At 47.1% G+C, this 12,714-nt stretch overlaps 1 protein-coding gene across 10 annotated transcripts in view; it reads right to left on the bottom strand.

Moving 5' to 3' along the window:
• ATXN7L1 (ataxin 7 like 1) overlaps positions 1-12,714 on the bottom strand; it is a 272,758-nt gene that overhangs the window by 53,846 nt on the left and 206,198 nt on the right. Inside the window, exon 1 of one of the 10 annotated variants that reach the window (XM_055420754.2) lies at positions 9,012-9,087. The exons of 7 other annotated variants lie outside the window; for them this stretch is intronic. Coding sequence is in view for 1 of the 3 variants with exons in the window: in XM_055420749.2 (XP_055276724.2) it covers positions 7,892-7,937 (46 nt within the window). In the remaining 2 variants the exon portion in view is untranslated. Of the gene's footprint in view, positions 1-7,795; positions 8,420-9,011; positions 9,088-12,714 lie in introns of those variants that run through there. 2 more of the 10 variants (XM_055420749.2, XM_055420753.2) reach the window with 2 other exon arrangements.

Genomic DNA, 12,714 nt, shown 5'->3' on the forward strand with positions numbered 1-12,714 from the left:
CTGGCCAAAGAAGACCCAGAGAGCACGAGGTGACTAGCCAAGGTCAGGGCCAATGGCTGTGAGAGGAATGGGGCCTCTATGCTGTGGGCAGGGACTGAGCTGCTTCTCAGGAAGGCAGGAAATGGGGTGTACTGTGACCAAGATGCGAAGCCAAGAAATTAGGAAGTGCAGGACTTAGAATCACTGAAGGTTAGAACTGAGTCTTAAAGAGTCAGCTCATCTGATCTGCTTGTTGACAGATGAGGTTATCAGTGAGAGAGGTTACCAGTTACCAGTCTGCAGGGTTGAGACCAAAACCAAGCCTTCTCACTTCAAATTCATAGCTGTTTCTGCCCCTCAGAAATGTCTTGCTTAGCAATTTTTTCTATTGGCAGAAGTTTCCAAAACTAAGACTGGATTTTTACCACTACTGCTTTGAATGTCTCTGCAGACTTTATTCACCCATTCGCTCTCATGTCCTCAAGCTGGCAGAAGGGGTAGGGGGAAAGGACGGGCAGAAATATTCCTCTGTTCTGGTGGGGGAGAGAAACTTTCAAAATGAGGGGAATTTTTATTCTGTTAAACCAAGAGCTGAAAATAAACAAGTGAGCCAGATAAATCAGAAGGAAGAGTGACCTTAAGGACAAATGAATGGCCAGATCAGTGATTACAAAATCACACCCAGAGAATGACAATTAGTGACCCTGCCAAAACATTCTGCTACTAAACTCACAGAAAAAATTAAATCAATTAAATCAATGTTTCTTTCTCTCAGAGAAGAAAAAGGCTTATATATATATATAAAATACACACACACACACACACACACACACACACACACAATACACATATAGGCTTTCCAGGTGGCTTAGTAGGTAAAGAACCCATCTGTAATGCAGGAGACACAGGAGATGTGGGTTTGATCCCTGGGTTGGAAAGATCCCCTGGAGGAGGGCATGGCAAACCACTCCAGTATTCTTGCCTGGAGAATCCCATGGACAGAGGAGTCTGGTGGGCCGTAGTGCATAAGGTGACAAAGAGTCAGACACAACTGAAGTGACTGAGCACACACGCGTGTGTGTGTGTGTGTGTGTGTGTGTGTGTGTGTGTGTGTATTCTCAGTCATATATATGTTCCCTTCTCCAGGGGTTCTTTCTGATCCAGGGATTGAACCTAGGGTCTCCCACATTGCAGGCAGATTCTTTACTATCTGAACCACGAGGGAAGACATATACTTTTTTCTTGAATGACCAACTGAAAGAACAAACTGTATACAAGAGAATACTCATCATATCTGGAAGATAGCCCTTCACCCTCCTTTTATTTTAACTGGGAGATTTCTGTATCATAATAAAGAGATTGAAGCAGTATTTCCTATTTGCAAAACTATTCCGTGTTGATCAGACTGAATTAAATCTGTCACATCTTCAAGGTATTCCACAAACAGACCTGTACCTCTGTCCCCTCAGCTTTGAGAAGGAGATTACCAGACACAGTGCAGATGACAAAGCCTATGTAAGTGGGGAAACAGTGTCAAAGTGATTGGAGCTTCACTTAGGAGATAAGCATCACACTTATCATTTGGGTAAACTTTTGAAAATGGGTAGTACCGATGTTTGGGTAGGGCAGAGGAGATTTTTCAGAAAGACGTAATACCTATCCAATCTGTTTCTCTAGTCTATGACGACCTCAGAGAAGTGGGTGGGCTGCTGATGGGAAAGACAGTCTTAGTTTCTTGTAGAAAGATGTTGCCAGGCAGGTGGAATGTCTCTGGAAAAAGTGTTCCCCATTTACATCACAATCATTCTGAAACAAGAACTCACCTACTTTGGGTTTACTCATCCCCCCTCCCCATTTTGGTCAAGGGATTGCCTCAGGTGGATTCCTATAATTATTCTAATTACATTTGCTTTGCCCAGATACAGTTTAAAGAACATTGTATTTTTTACCCACTATTAAAATATTCTATAGATAAATCTCAGAGAAAAAAATCCTTTTCCTCCAGATTTTCTCATTCTTTGTTAATATATATGGATGCATTAACAAAACTGTCATCAATCGATACCTTGGATTATTCTTTTTCTACTTACGTTATTCTACTTATATGTTTCTAATTCCCACATATAGGTCATTTCAAATGGTTAGGTAATATTTAATTAGGGCTTCCCTGGTGGCTCAGAGAATAAAGAAACTTCCAGCAATGCAGGAGACCTGGGTTTGACCCCTGGGTCAGGAAGATCCCCTGGAGAAGAGAATGGCTACCCACTCTAGTATTCTTGCCTGGAGAATATTTAATCACTGACATGTTGTGGAATACTTAGTTTTTCTCTTACTGACTTTTTTTTCTTTCTTCTTTTTACAATTTAGTTAAAAAGTCATTCCGGATTATTTCTTTGAGGTGTAGTTCCCAAAGTGAAAAAGGCTATAGTTCTTAAAACACATTTCTTTCTAGACTGTGGAACAGAAAGACCAAACCAATCTACTGTGCTGAGGCTGACTGTGAGTACCAGTTACCTACTGAAGTGAAAACAGGAAATCACTCTCAAGACACTCACGCAGAATTAAGTGTCCACTATATCAATAACAATCTCAATGATTGATGTTGGATCAACAACCTCTGCTCTCACCCTTTTTGTCCTTTGACCAAAAATAAGAAAACTTACTAAGATTTTTCCATGTGTAACAGAAAGAATTCAACGCAAGAAGAACTCGATGAAACACTTGGATTATAGTATTTAGTTCTTACAACACTCTGAGAAATGTACAATTATTATATCAGTACTACAGAAGAAGAAACTGAGGTCAGAGAGACAAGCTGACTGAGTTCATGGAGCTAGGAAACATTACACCTGGGGATGTCTTCAGAGTCTGGGCTCTATCACCTTGAGTCCTGAAAGATGCTGCAGTGGGCAGGGAGCACCTGGAGGGTGCTCCTCTCCTCCCCAGTGCGTATGGGCATTTCAGCAGGGCACCTGACTGCCCCAGGGAGAGACGGGGGTGGGGAACACCTAATTGGCAACTTTTAAGGTATCAGCCAGCCACAGCCTGAGACCTCAACCCCAAAGAGTTGGGGACCCCAAGACCAAAGAAATAAAAAACCAAATCCTTTTACTGTTTTGCATTTCCATCACAGGAAATTCAGAGCCCTGCCTGTGTCACTGACTGTTCTAAGACCACCTGCTTCACTGTGCATGGTTAGGTGCCACCATCCAGGGTGCCATCCCAGAGACCAGATGAGCAGGGCGCTGGGAGACACTCTGTGGTAAGTCCTGGTGTCTCCACAATTCTCTCCCTGTACTCTCCACTGGGAAAAGTCTACCAGGTTCTCAGGCGATTCTACCTCAGTGAAAATTCTAAACCCTCCCCTCCCCTTAGGCTTATTCACCGAGATATTTTTATACTCAGAGCACCAATGTCCTCCATTTAAAACCTTAGCACAGACGCCTCATGAATGGCCAAGCCAGCTGCCAATACCCAATGTGGTTCCCTGTATCAGTTTTAGAAAGAACTCAATATGGTGTTTAAGGGATCAATTCCCCCCACCCCCTCAACAGAGTGGACATACACAGCACAGTCACTTGTGACCCGACACGCCCGTGTAAGCTCCCTTGGGCTGAGGCCAGCTCCTGGCTTGATCCTCGGACAGTGCCGAGTCCCTCTCAGTCCCCATGTCTGAGAGCAGGTGTTTGGCAACTCATTAGCTGCGTTCTATTTTATCAAGGGATTCTATCTGCTTTAGTAGCTAGAGTCAGGATGCTTTCCATAAAGGACACCTCTGAACTTCCAAAAGTAAACTGAAGCTGGAGTGTGAGGGGCACAGCCGAGACTTCAGCCTGGGGAATCATGCAGGAACCACCTAGCTGTATCCTGTGACCACTCGGTGAGGCGGTGGGACAGGTATTCCCCCAGTTTACAGCCGTGGACACTGAGGCAGGCTGCACTTGGGAAACCTGTCGGAAGTCTATGAAGACTCGGAAGTGGAGAGCAAGGTGTCAGCATGTGAGCTTGTGGTCTCATTTGCCACAGTTGTAGCAGGGCATTAAATACAGTGCGCCGGGGTGGTTAGAAGGGGGATATTGAATCAGCCTTCCTCAGCGGGGAGGAAATGAAGACACAGGAAAGTCAAGTGACAAGGCAGGCGGAGAGCGGCAGACAGAACCGTGCCAAGCAGCTGTGCTGGGAGTGCTCGTGAGCTGCCCGGGAGCCCCGTCTATCCTCAGGTCGGGAGGGGGCTCCTTAAAAAGCTGTCAGGGCCTGAGTGGCTGGGAGGTGTTCCTTCAACCAGGGGTGCCTGTTCACCAGTTAGCTTAGACTAGATCTTCTTTACCTCTCTTCACCTGCTACCCAGCCAGGTAATGCACATCACTCAGGGCACTTAGACAAAAGGCATTGTGGGCCAGTGATACACCGCTCATGTAAGCCCAACTCTCAAATCCCCCTAAAGGGCTGCATTTGTTTCTCAGCCACCTGGTTCCCCTGTGCCCATTCATTCAGTTAGGAAGACAGGCAGCATTTTTAGGTGCCTACTATGTGTCAGGCACTGAGCAAGCTGCTTTTACACCTACCAGTTCACGTATAATCTACCCAATGACCCCTCAAAGTGGATACTGTTAGCCTCCTCATTACAGATGGGGAAATTAAAGCTTAATGAGATTATGAAACAAGACCAAGGTCACACTGACCTTGGCAGTTGGAAGGAGAGCCCAGGCCTGCCTAGCCCCAGAACCAATGCCTTTTGTACCTCTGGGATGCCCTCTTTTCTCCACACTTAAGCCATCCAACCTCTCGCAAGATTCGTGACAAAGCATCTCCCATTTTCAGAGCTGGCCTGGCATACAGCGCTGAAGTCGGCAGTACCTTGGGATGCTTTTTGCTTCTCCCTCTCAGTAGCATCCCCCCTCACCTCTCGCAGATTAGCTATGTATATTCAGGGGCACATTTCTGGCATCAGGCACTGCTGGGTAGGATTTGGGGAGTCCCAGGGACTTCCCAGGGCCCTGAAGTATTTCCATCTTCCACCAAGGATGCATTCACTAGACACTTAGCCAAGCTGAAAGAGAAACTCCCACCACCACCGCCCCCAGCAAGGTAGACCAGTGGGGAAACAAACATGTGTACACACCTCTGGGGGGACTTTCAAGGGATGACAGTTCTCTCGAGAGCAACCTCGTCCTGACGGAAGCAGTTAAAAAGCATTCACAGCATTTGATCTGGTAACCTGGTAATTTTAGTCTGGAAAATAGACCTCAAAGAAATATCCTCCCCCAAGAAAAGTTCAGAGATAGTCTCAGCAGCACTGTTTAGAATAGTAAAAAAAAAAAAAATACCACAGTCAACCGGATCTATGATAAAATAATTGAAAACGACAGGTATGAGAGTTATCTCAACCTAAGGAAATGTGTGTGTGAGACAGTATTACCCAAATTCACAAGAAAATAAAAAATATCACCAATATCTGCAAACACTAAACATTACTTTATAAAAACATGAAACATTATATATAAACAGATGAAAAATGAAAGTGAAAGTCTCTCAGTTGTGTCTGAGTTTTTGCGACCCCGTGGGCCATACAACCCATGGAATTCTCCAGGCCAGAATAATGGAGTGGGTGACTGAGCGACTTCACTTTCACTTTTCACTTTCCACTTTCACACATTGGAGAAGGAAATGGCAACCCACTCCAGTGTTCTTGCCTGGAGAATCCCAGGGACGGGGGAGCCTGGTGGGCTTCCGTCTATGGGGTCACACAGAGTCGGACACGACTGAAGTGACTTAGCAGCAGCAGCAGCAGCCTTTCCCTTCTCCAGGGGATCTTCCCAACCCAGGGACTGAATTCAGGTCTCCTGCATTGCAGGTGGATTCTTACCAGCTGAGCCACCAGTGAAGCCCAAGAATACAGGAGTGGGTAGCCTATCCCTTCTCCAGAGCATCTTCCCAACCCAGGAATAGAACCGGGGTCACCTGCATTGTAGGCAGGTTCTTTACCAGCTGAACTACCAGGGAAGCAGTGGGATTATAAACAGATATGTATCCATATATCTGTTACTACATATACGGATACCTAACATAGATAGATGAGGAAAAAAGGGAAGATATGGGATGGCTCTGGTTTTGTTGTTTTTTAAATCCACACAAGAAAAAAGAAAAACACACAACAGCAAACACTAATACATTCTTAACCAGAGAGGCCAAAAGGGGAGAAAACAGGTGCAAATTCAACAGGAGGAAGGACAGAAAAGCATATGTTAAAGTCACACCTCACGTGTTCTCTCATTCATTCACTCGTTTTTTTCTAGCATCTCTTTGGCACTGAAATAAATACATTGGTAGTGATAAGACAGGCACTGCCACGGCCCGAGGGTTCCCTCAGGAAGAGGAGACAATCTCCAGATCCAGGTTGACTACCACCTGGTCATCCTGAGAGTAGAGAACAGGGTTCCCATGGGAGGTGGGCTGAAGAACTTGAGGCCAGTGTATAGCCCGTCTGCCCCTGGGGACAGAGCTGTCATCCTCACCTTTCACTGCCCCGGCTGCTCCCATGTGTCCAGAGCCAATACAGTAGTGGAGGGGTTGACAAGAAGTCCCACCGGTATGTTATTAACTCCTCCATCAGGGTGATCTCTGCCCCAACCACCAACATACCGACTGTGCAAGTCACATGAATGTAACAGTTCCACCACAGCTCAGGTGAAAACTAGTGGCTTCCAGCTTTGCGATAAGCTGTTGGATTTTCCCTTAAGATGGCCCAACTGACATCATCCCTACCCCAGGGGCACCAAGGAGATAGGAGTGGCAGGCAGCCAGACACTGGGCAAACCTGGGGTATCTCTGGTGGGAAGACACAAGGACAGGGGGATTCCCAATGTCTAAAATACCTCAACAGCTGGGCTGAATCTTCCCAAGACTTTCTTGAGGCAATGTCAGTGGCCTTTACCCAGGTGCCTTGACTAAGCACACTGAAAGCCCTGGCCCTAATCTCAGGCATGCGCGGTCCACGCCTCAAGCAGGGCTGGAGGATCCCAAGGTGAGAGGTTGGGAAAGCACCTAGGCCACCATCCGCCTGAAACCGCTCAGTGCCACCCAGACCTCCTCTTCTTGGGAGAGCAAGGCCAGGGCCCTCAAACCTGTATTTTTTAAAAAGAATCCAAGGTGATTCTCTTGTTCTGCACCAGCTTCGGGAATCATTGGAAATGTGGACCAAACACTGCTGTCTTTGGAATCAGAAAGATCTGGGCTCAAATCCCAGCTCTGTCACTCATTAGCTGTGACTCGTGCAAAGAACTTAACCCCCTGAGCCCCAGTTTCCCACCTATACAATGGGAACAATAACGCTCACATCATACAGTTACGAGGGGGCAGGTACCCATATAGCACCTTGAGGGCCCCACCTCAGCACACAGCCCATGTTGTAATTGCTGGTTCACTGGTCCAGGAGTCCTGTCGCTGGATGTATCAAGGGCAGGTGTCTTGTGCCCTCTATCGTCCCTGGAGTTCAGCCCAGGGACTGGCCCCAGTAGACATGCCCTATGTTTGCTGTTGAAGAAATGAGCCTGTAAGGATTGGTAATACATGGAAGGTGATTGCCCTGGTGACAACTCACAGTAGGCACTTCATACGAATCCCCTAATACCTGAAAATGTAGACTTAAAAAAAAAACATACAAGAAGTAGATTTCCTAGGTGGGCAGTTCTCCACCTTCTCCCTGTCCCCTGAATTAAAACTGTTCTGTTTGTAAGAATGCTCTGGGAGCACACTGTCTAAAAACACGGGCTGAGTAAGGAGAGGCCAGGGCTGCTTGATTCCTATCTGTACCGACCTTCAATTTCAGGAGTGCAGGCCACAGTCTTCTAGAACAGAAGGTGCAAAGTCCCAACTCACTGCTAAGCTCGCGGCGTCACTCAGAACCACTCACCCACAGGCTGTCGTGGTCCTGCAGCAGCCACTAATAACGGAACCATTTCTGTTCTCCTTGGAGTGGCAGTTGGCAGTGGCAAACAGGAAGTTGTCTTGAAGTAGGGTGTGGCTTTGCCCTGTCAATGTACGCGCACAGAGACACCACTTGTTTTTCCCCCCTCCAGCCCTTTTCTGTTTCCCTCTGCTCCTGTTTTTTTTTTTTTTTTTTTAAGGAGCAGAAGGTCTGAATTATTCCAGTGAAAATAGTTTTTTTTTTTTTACATGATTTAAGATCAAACAACACCATACAAACAAAACCCAAGCGTAGAATAGAAAGGAGTCTAAAATACAGCAAGGGTCTATTTCACTATCATTAGCCACTTGCTTGTGGCACTGAGTTAGTCCCTGGCTATGCACGAGGGAGCGTGAGCCCTCCCTTGGTTTTCCTGGGTACATGGGAAACCAGACCCACTAGAAACCAGGCCAGGTGTGTTGCCAATCAAGCTCAGGCACCGGCCAGTCCACCAGGGAGCCGGCCGCCAACGTGGACTCAGGGCCTGCTGTGCGCACACACTGGACTCAGGACCGTCCACGAATAGCAAAAAAGGAAAAACACAGGTTGCCAGTTTCCAGCAATTTTTAAAGTGGAGCGAAAGAGACCCGAAACATTTCTTAACACTGCTTGCATATAAAGATGAGTGGTATTTTACCAAGAAAAATCAGTGGTGAGTAGACAAATGCATCAAGTGTGGTTGGAGCTGCACATAAATGCAGAGAAGTGGGGGTGATGGACTGGTAAGGTTCAGTGTCACTGCTTCCCGGGGCTAGGAGAGGTGTGCGAGAAAATTTTCCACTCTATTCCTCTCCAGGCCCTGAGGCTGGCGCCTCCAGAAGGCCTGTCCAAAATAGACTGGTCCCCAACCCAGCCTCCTACTCCTGACCTCTTTCTCAGGCAGCTCCTCTCCCCACTCCGTGCCTCAGCCCTGTCCCAGCGCCAGCCCACAGCCCAGGAGCACCGTCTAAGCTCAACCTCGGACTTGCTAAATGGATCGCAGGCTGACAGCACGCTCCGCCCGCTGTGACCTGGGCCCGGCCCCATGCCATCCTGTGTGGCAAGCGTGCCCTGAGCTCACACTTACACATCCAGGGGAGACAGCCTTGCCATTTGGGTAAGGAGGCTGAGCCACTGACACGCTGGGCAGCGCGACTGTGGGAGCCGTTTCCTGGCTCCTGGCTGAGGGCCCTGGCCAGTCAGAACGCACGACTTCCCCTTTAAGAGAGCACGCCCAGATGCGATTAGGGAAAGGCAGAAAGAAAAGCCCGGAATGGCCAGGGTTGTATCCTGAATTTGGCAGATGAACTTGGGTTTGCCTGAGCAGCACATACAGGAGGTGTGGTCGGAGGAGGCAGCGTCCTCAGAGGAGGATCGGAGCAGCCACAGGGTGGGAAGGGCCGGTCCCTCCTGCAGCTCCACTGCACAATGGCCCCTGCAGGCTGCGTGGGCCCCTGGCCTGGCCTGGTCCCCGTGCCTGCCGGAACCTCAGGCCTTTCCCTCTCCTTTCCCTCAGGGCCTGTCTGTCCTCACGGGCAGAGTCCACTGCAATATCTAGCACTATGCTTTGGGGAGACGTCATTATAAAGATCGAAACATATTTCTGTATTTTTGTCCAAAAACACTTTTGGACATTTTTACTGTGAATTCAAGTGGAGAGTTTTTATTCATTCTTTATATTTAGAAAGTTTATTCCTTGATCTTGGCAGGAGACAGTAGATTTGGGGGACAGGGAAAGGGGATGTCTAAAAAAGACGATGGATCCCCGAATGTCACATGCTGTATGATTCCACTGATACAAAATACCCAGCATAGGTAAATCCATAGAGACAGAAGGCAGATTAGTGATTGCCAGGGGCTGGGGAAGCAGGGAGCGGGGAGTGATTGCTTAAGGGGTACAGGGTCTCCTTTGGGGGTAGAAAAAACACTTTGAAGTCAGGAAGAGGTGATGGATGCACAACACTGAACAGACTGAGTGCCACTCAACCACAATTCAGGGCTTTAGAATGATTAATTTTGTTATGTGAATTTTACCTCCATTAAAAAGAAAAAGAGCAGTATAGTGTGTTTTAGGTATTTTTATCTTCTACTAGGATCTCTCCTGTGTTGCTTGCAACATTTCTTTGTAAAACTTGCCTATTAATCTTAAGTTAACCCTGGCACAAGAATATACCCCTTTTAACAAGAAGTAAAAACAAACCTTTAAGACACAAAAGCTTTCCAAGGCGCAGAAGTATGTCTCTACTGGAGAATTTCAGACTGTGCGAAGACAGCATCAATTTCAGACCATGGCACATAAGCTGGGCAGTGCTGACCTGGCCTTTGTAAGGCCACATCAGGTTGGGACTGTCTCCAGCAGCTTGACCATATAACCAAAGCCAGAGAGAGAGAGTCTCCTATAGGAGAATTATTGTAGGAGAACATGATTTTCGGTCTCTAACTTTAGGCTTCCTTTTCTCCTCTTGCAGAGTTTTTTCCCAGAATATAGGAAAACCTACTTCTGCCTGGAGAGGGCTGTGATGCTTGAGGAGGTGGGACTGGCTTCTATAATTCCATTTCTTTGGAATGGAGCCAGTGGGAATCAGGGAGTGTGGCCTGACCACCCACCTAACCCAGCCCCACTGGAGGGGGCTGGAGACAGGCTGCTCCCAACAGTAACCCTGTGAGCCTTGTCCTCCAAATCCTAGGCCAGTGGGTCAAGGGGTCACAGGCACACTCCCCCCACTCAGGGGACTGTCAGGAGGAGGCCTGTTGGATGTTGCAATACCCAGAAGAAACGCAGATGAAAGGGTAGGCCCCGTGGCCTGGGAGCCTGAGTCTTTCCAGAAACATCTGCGAATAACTTTCATACAGTCTGGTGAGAGCTCCAGGGCAGAGATGTCACAGCTTCCATGGGGCTGCTCTCTCCCAGAACCCTCTGCTCCCTCCCAGAACCCTCTGCTCCCTCTGGTGTACTTCCCCTGCCTCTTTCATCCTACTCTCTCTCCTCATTTCAGGTACCAGGTAATAAGTAGTTGGCCTAGCTTTTCAGGAAATAGATAAGATGGGGACTTCCCTGGTAATTCAGATGCTAAGACTCCAAACTCCCAAGGCAGGGAGCCTGGGTTTGATCCCTGGTAAGGGAACTAGATCCCACACGTCCCAGCTAAGAGTTCACACGCGCCAACTAAATATTCCACATGTCACAACTAAAAGAACCTGCACACTGCAAACAAGATCGACGATCCCTTGTGCGGCAACTAAGATCTGGCACAGCCAAATAAACAAACAAATATGCTTTTAAAAAAGAAAAAGAAGATGGGGACTTCTCTGGCAATCTAGCACTTAAGACTGTCCTTCCACTGCAGGTGGTGCAGGTTCAATCCCTGGCTGGGGAACTAAGATCCTGCATGCCAAGTGGGGAGGCCAAAAAAGGAAAAAAGAAGATGCAACATATATACTACTCTGGCACCTGAGGAGCAGCAAGTTTAGAACCTTAATTCTAAACACACAAACAGGCAGGCTGGGCGTCCCTGGTGGTTCAGTGGGAAAGAATCTGCCTGCCAATGCAAGAGACACGGGTTTGATCCCTGTTCTGGGAAGGTCCCGCATGCTGAGAAGGAACTAAGCCTGTATGCCACAACTATTGAGCCCGTGCTCTAGGGTCCATATTCAGCAACAAGAGAAGCCACCGCAGCGGGAAGCCCATGTACCACAACTAACGAGTAGCCCTTGCTTGCTGCAACTAGAGAAAAGCCCTCACAGCAACAAAGGCCTGGCACAGCCAAAAACAAAAAATAAAATTATATATATATATATATATAAACAAGCAGGCTCAGCCCAGTTTAAAAATGGGCAAGGGATCTGAACACACATTTTTCCAAAGAAGATACACATGTGATCAATAATCACATGAAAAGATGATCAACATCATCAGTCATCAGGGAAATTCAAATCAAAACCACAATGATATACCACTTCACACATACTAGAATGACTATGTATATAAAAACAACAACCAAAAAACCCCCAAATGGAAAATAATAAGGGTTGGTGAAGATGTGGAGAAATTGGAACCTCTGGGCACAATCTGTGGGAATGTAAAATGGCACAGTCTCTATGGAAAACAGTGTGGTAGTTCCTTGAAAAGTTGAACATGGAATCACCATACGATTCAGGAATTCTTCTCCTACAGTACAAACCCAGAAGAAATGAAACCAGGTACTCAAACAAATTCCTGTATATGAAGGCTCCCTGCAGCACTATTAGTAAGAGTCGAATGGCTCAAATAACCCAAATGTCCATCAGTGGATGAATAAATAAATTGTGGTACATACATAATCAGTTCAGTTCAGATGCTCAGTCGTGTCCGACTCTTTGAGACCCCAAAGACTGCAGCATGCCAGGCTTTCCTGTCCATCACCAACTCCCAGAGCTTATTCAAACTCATGTCTATCGAGTCAGTGATGCCATCCAACCATCTCATCCTCTGTTGTCCCCTTCTCCTCCTGCCTTCAATCTTTCCCAGCATCAGGGTCTTTTCTAAGGAGTCCGTTCTTCGCATCAGGTGGCCAAAGTATTGGAGTTTCAGCTTCAGCATCAGTCCTTCCAATGAACATTAAAAGATTGATTTCCTTTAATATAGACTGGTTGGATCTCCTTGTCCAAGGGACTCTCAAGAGTCCTCTCCAACACCACAGTTCAAAAGCATCAATTCTTCAGTGCTCAGCTTTCTTTATAGTCCAACTCTCACATCCATACACGACTACTGGAAAAACCATAGCTCTGACTAGATGGACCTTTGTTGGCAA

Source organism: Moschus berezovskii, chromosome 3 (assembly GCF_049115385.1).
Source record: "Moschus berezovskii isolate FMDL1 chromosome 3, NW_MosBer_1.0, whole genome shotgun sequence".
In the NCBI taxonomy this organism is placed as follows: domain Eukaryota; kingdom Metazoa; phylum Chordata; class Mammalia; order Artiodactyla; family Moschidae; genus Moschus; species Moschus berezovskii.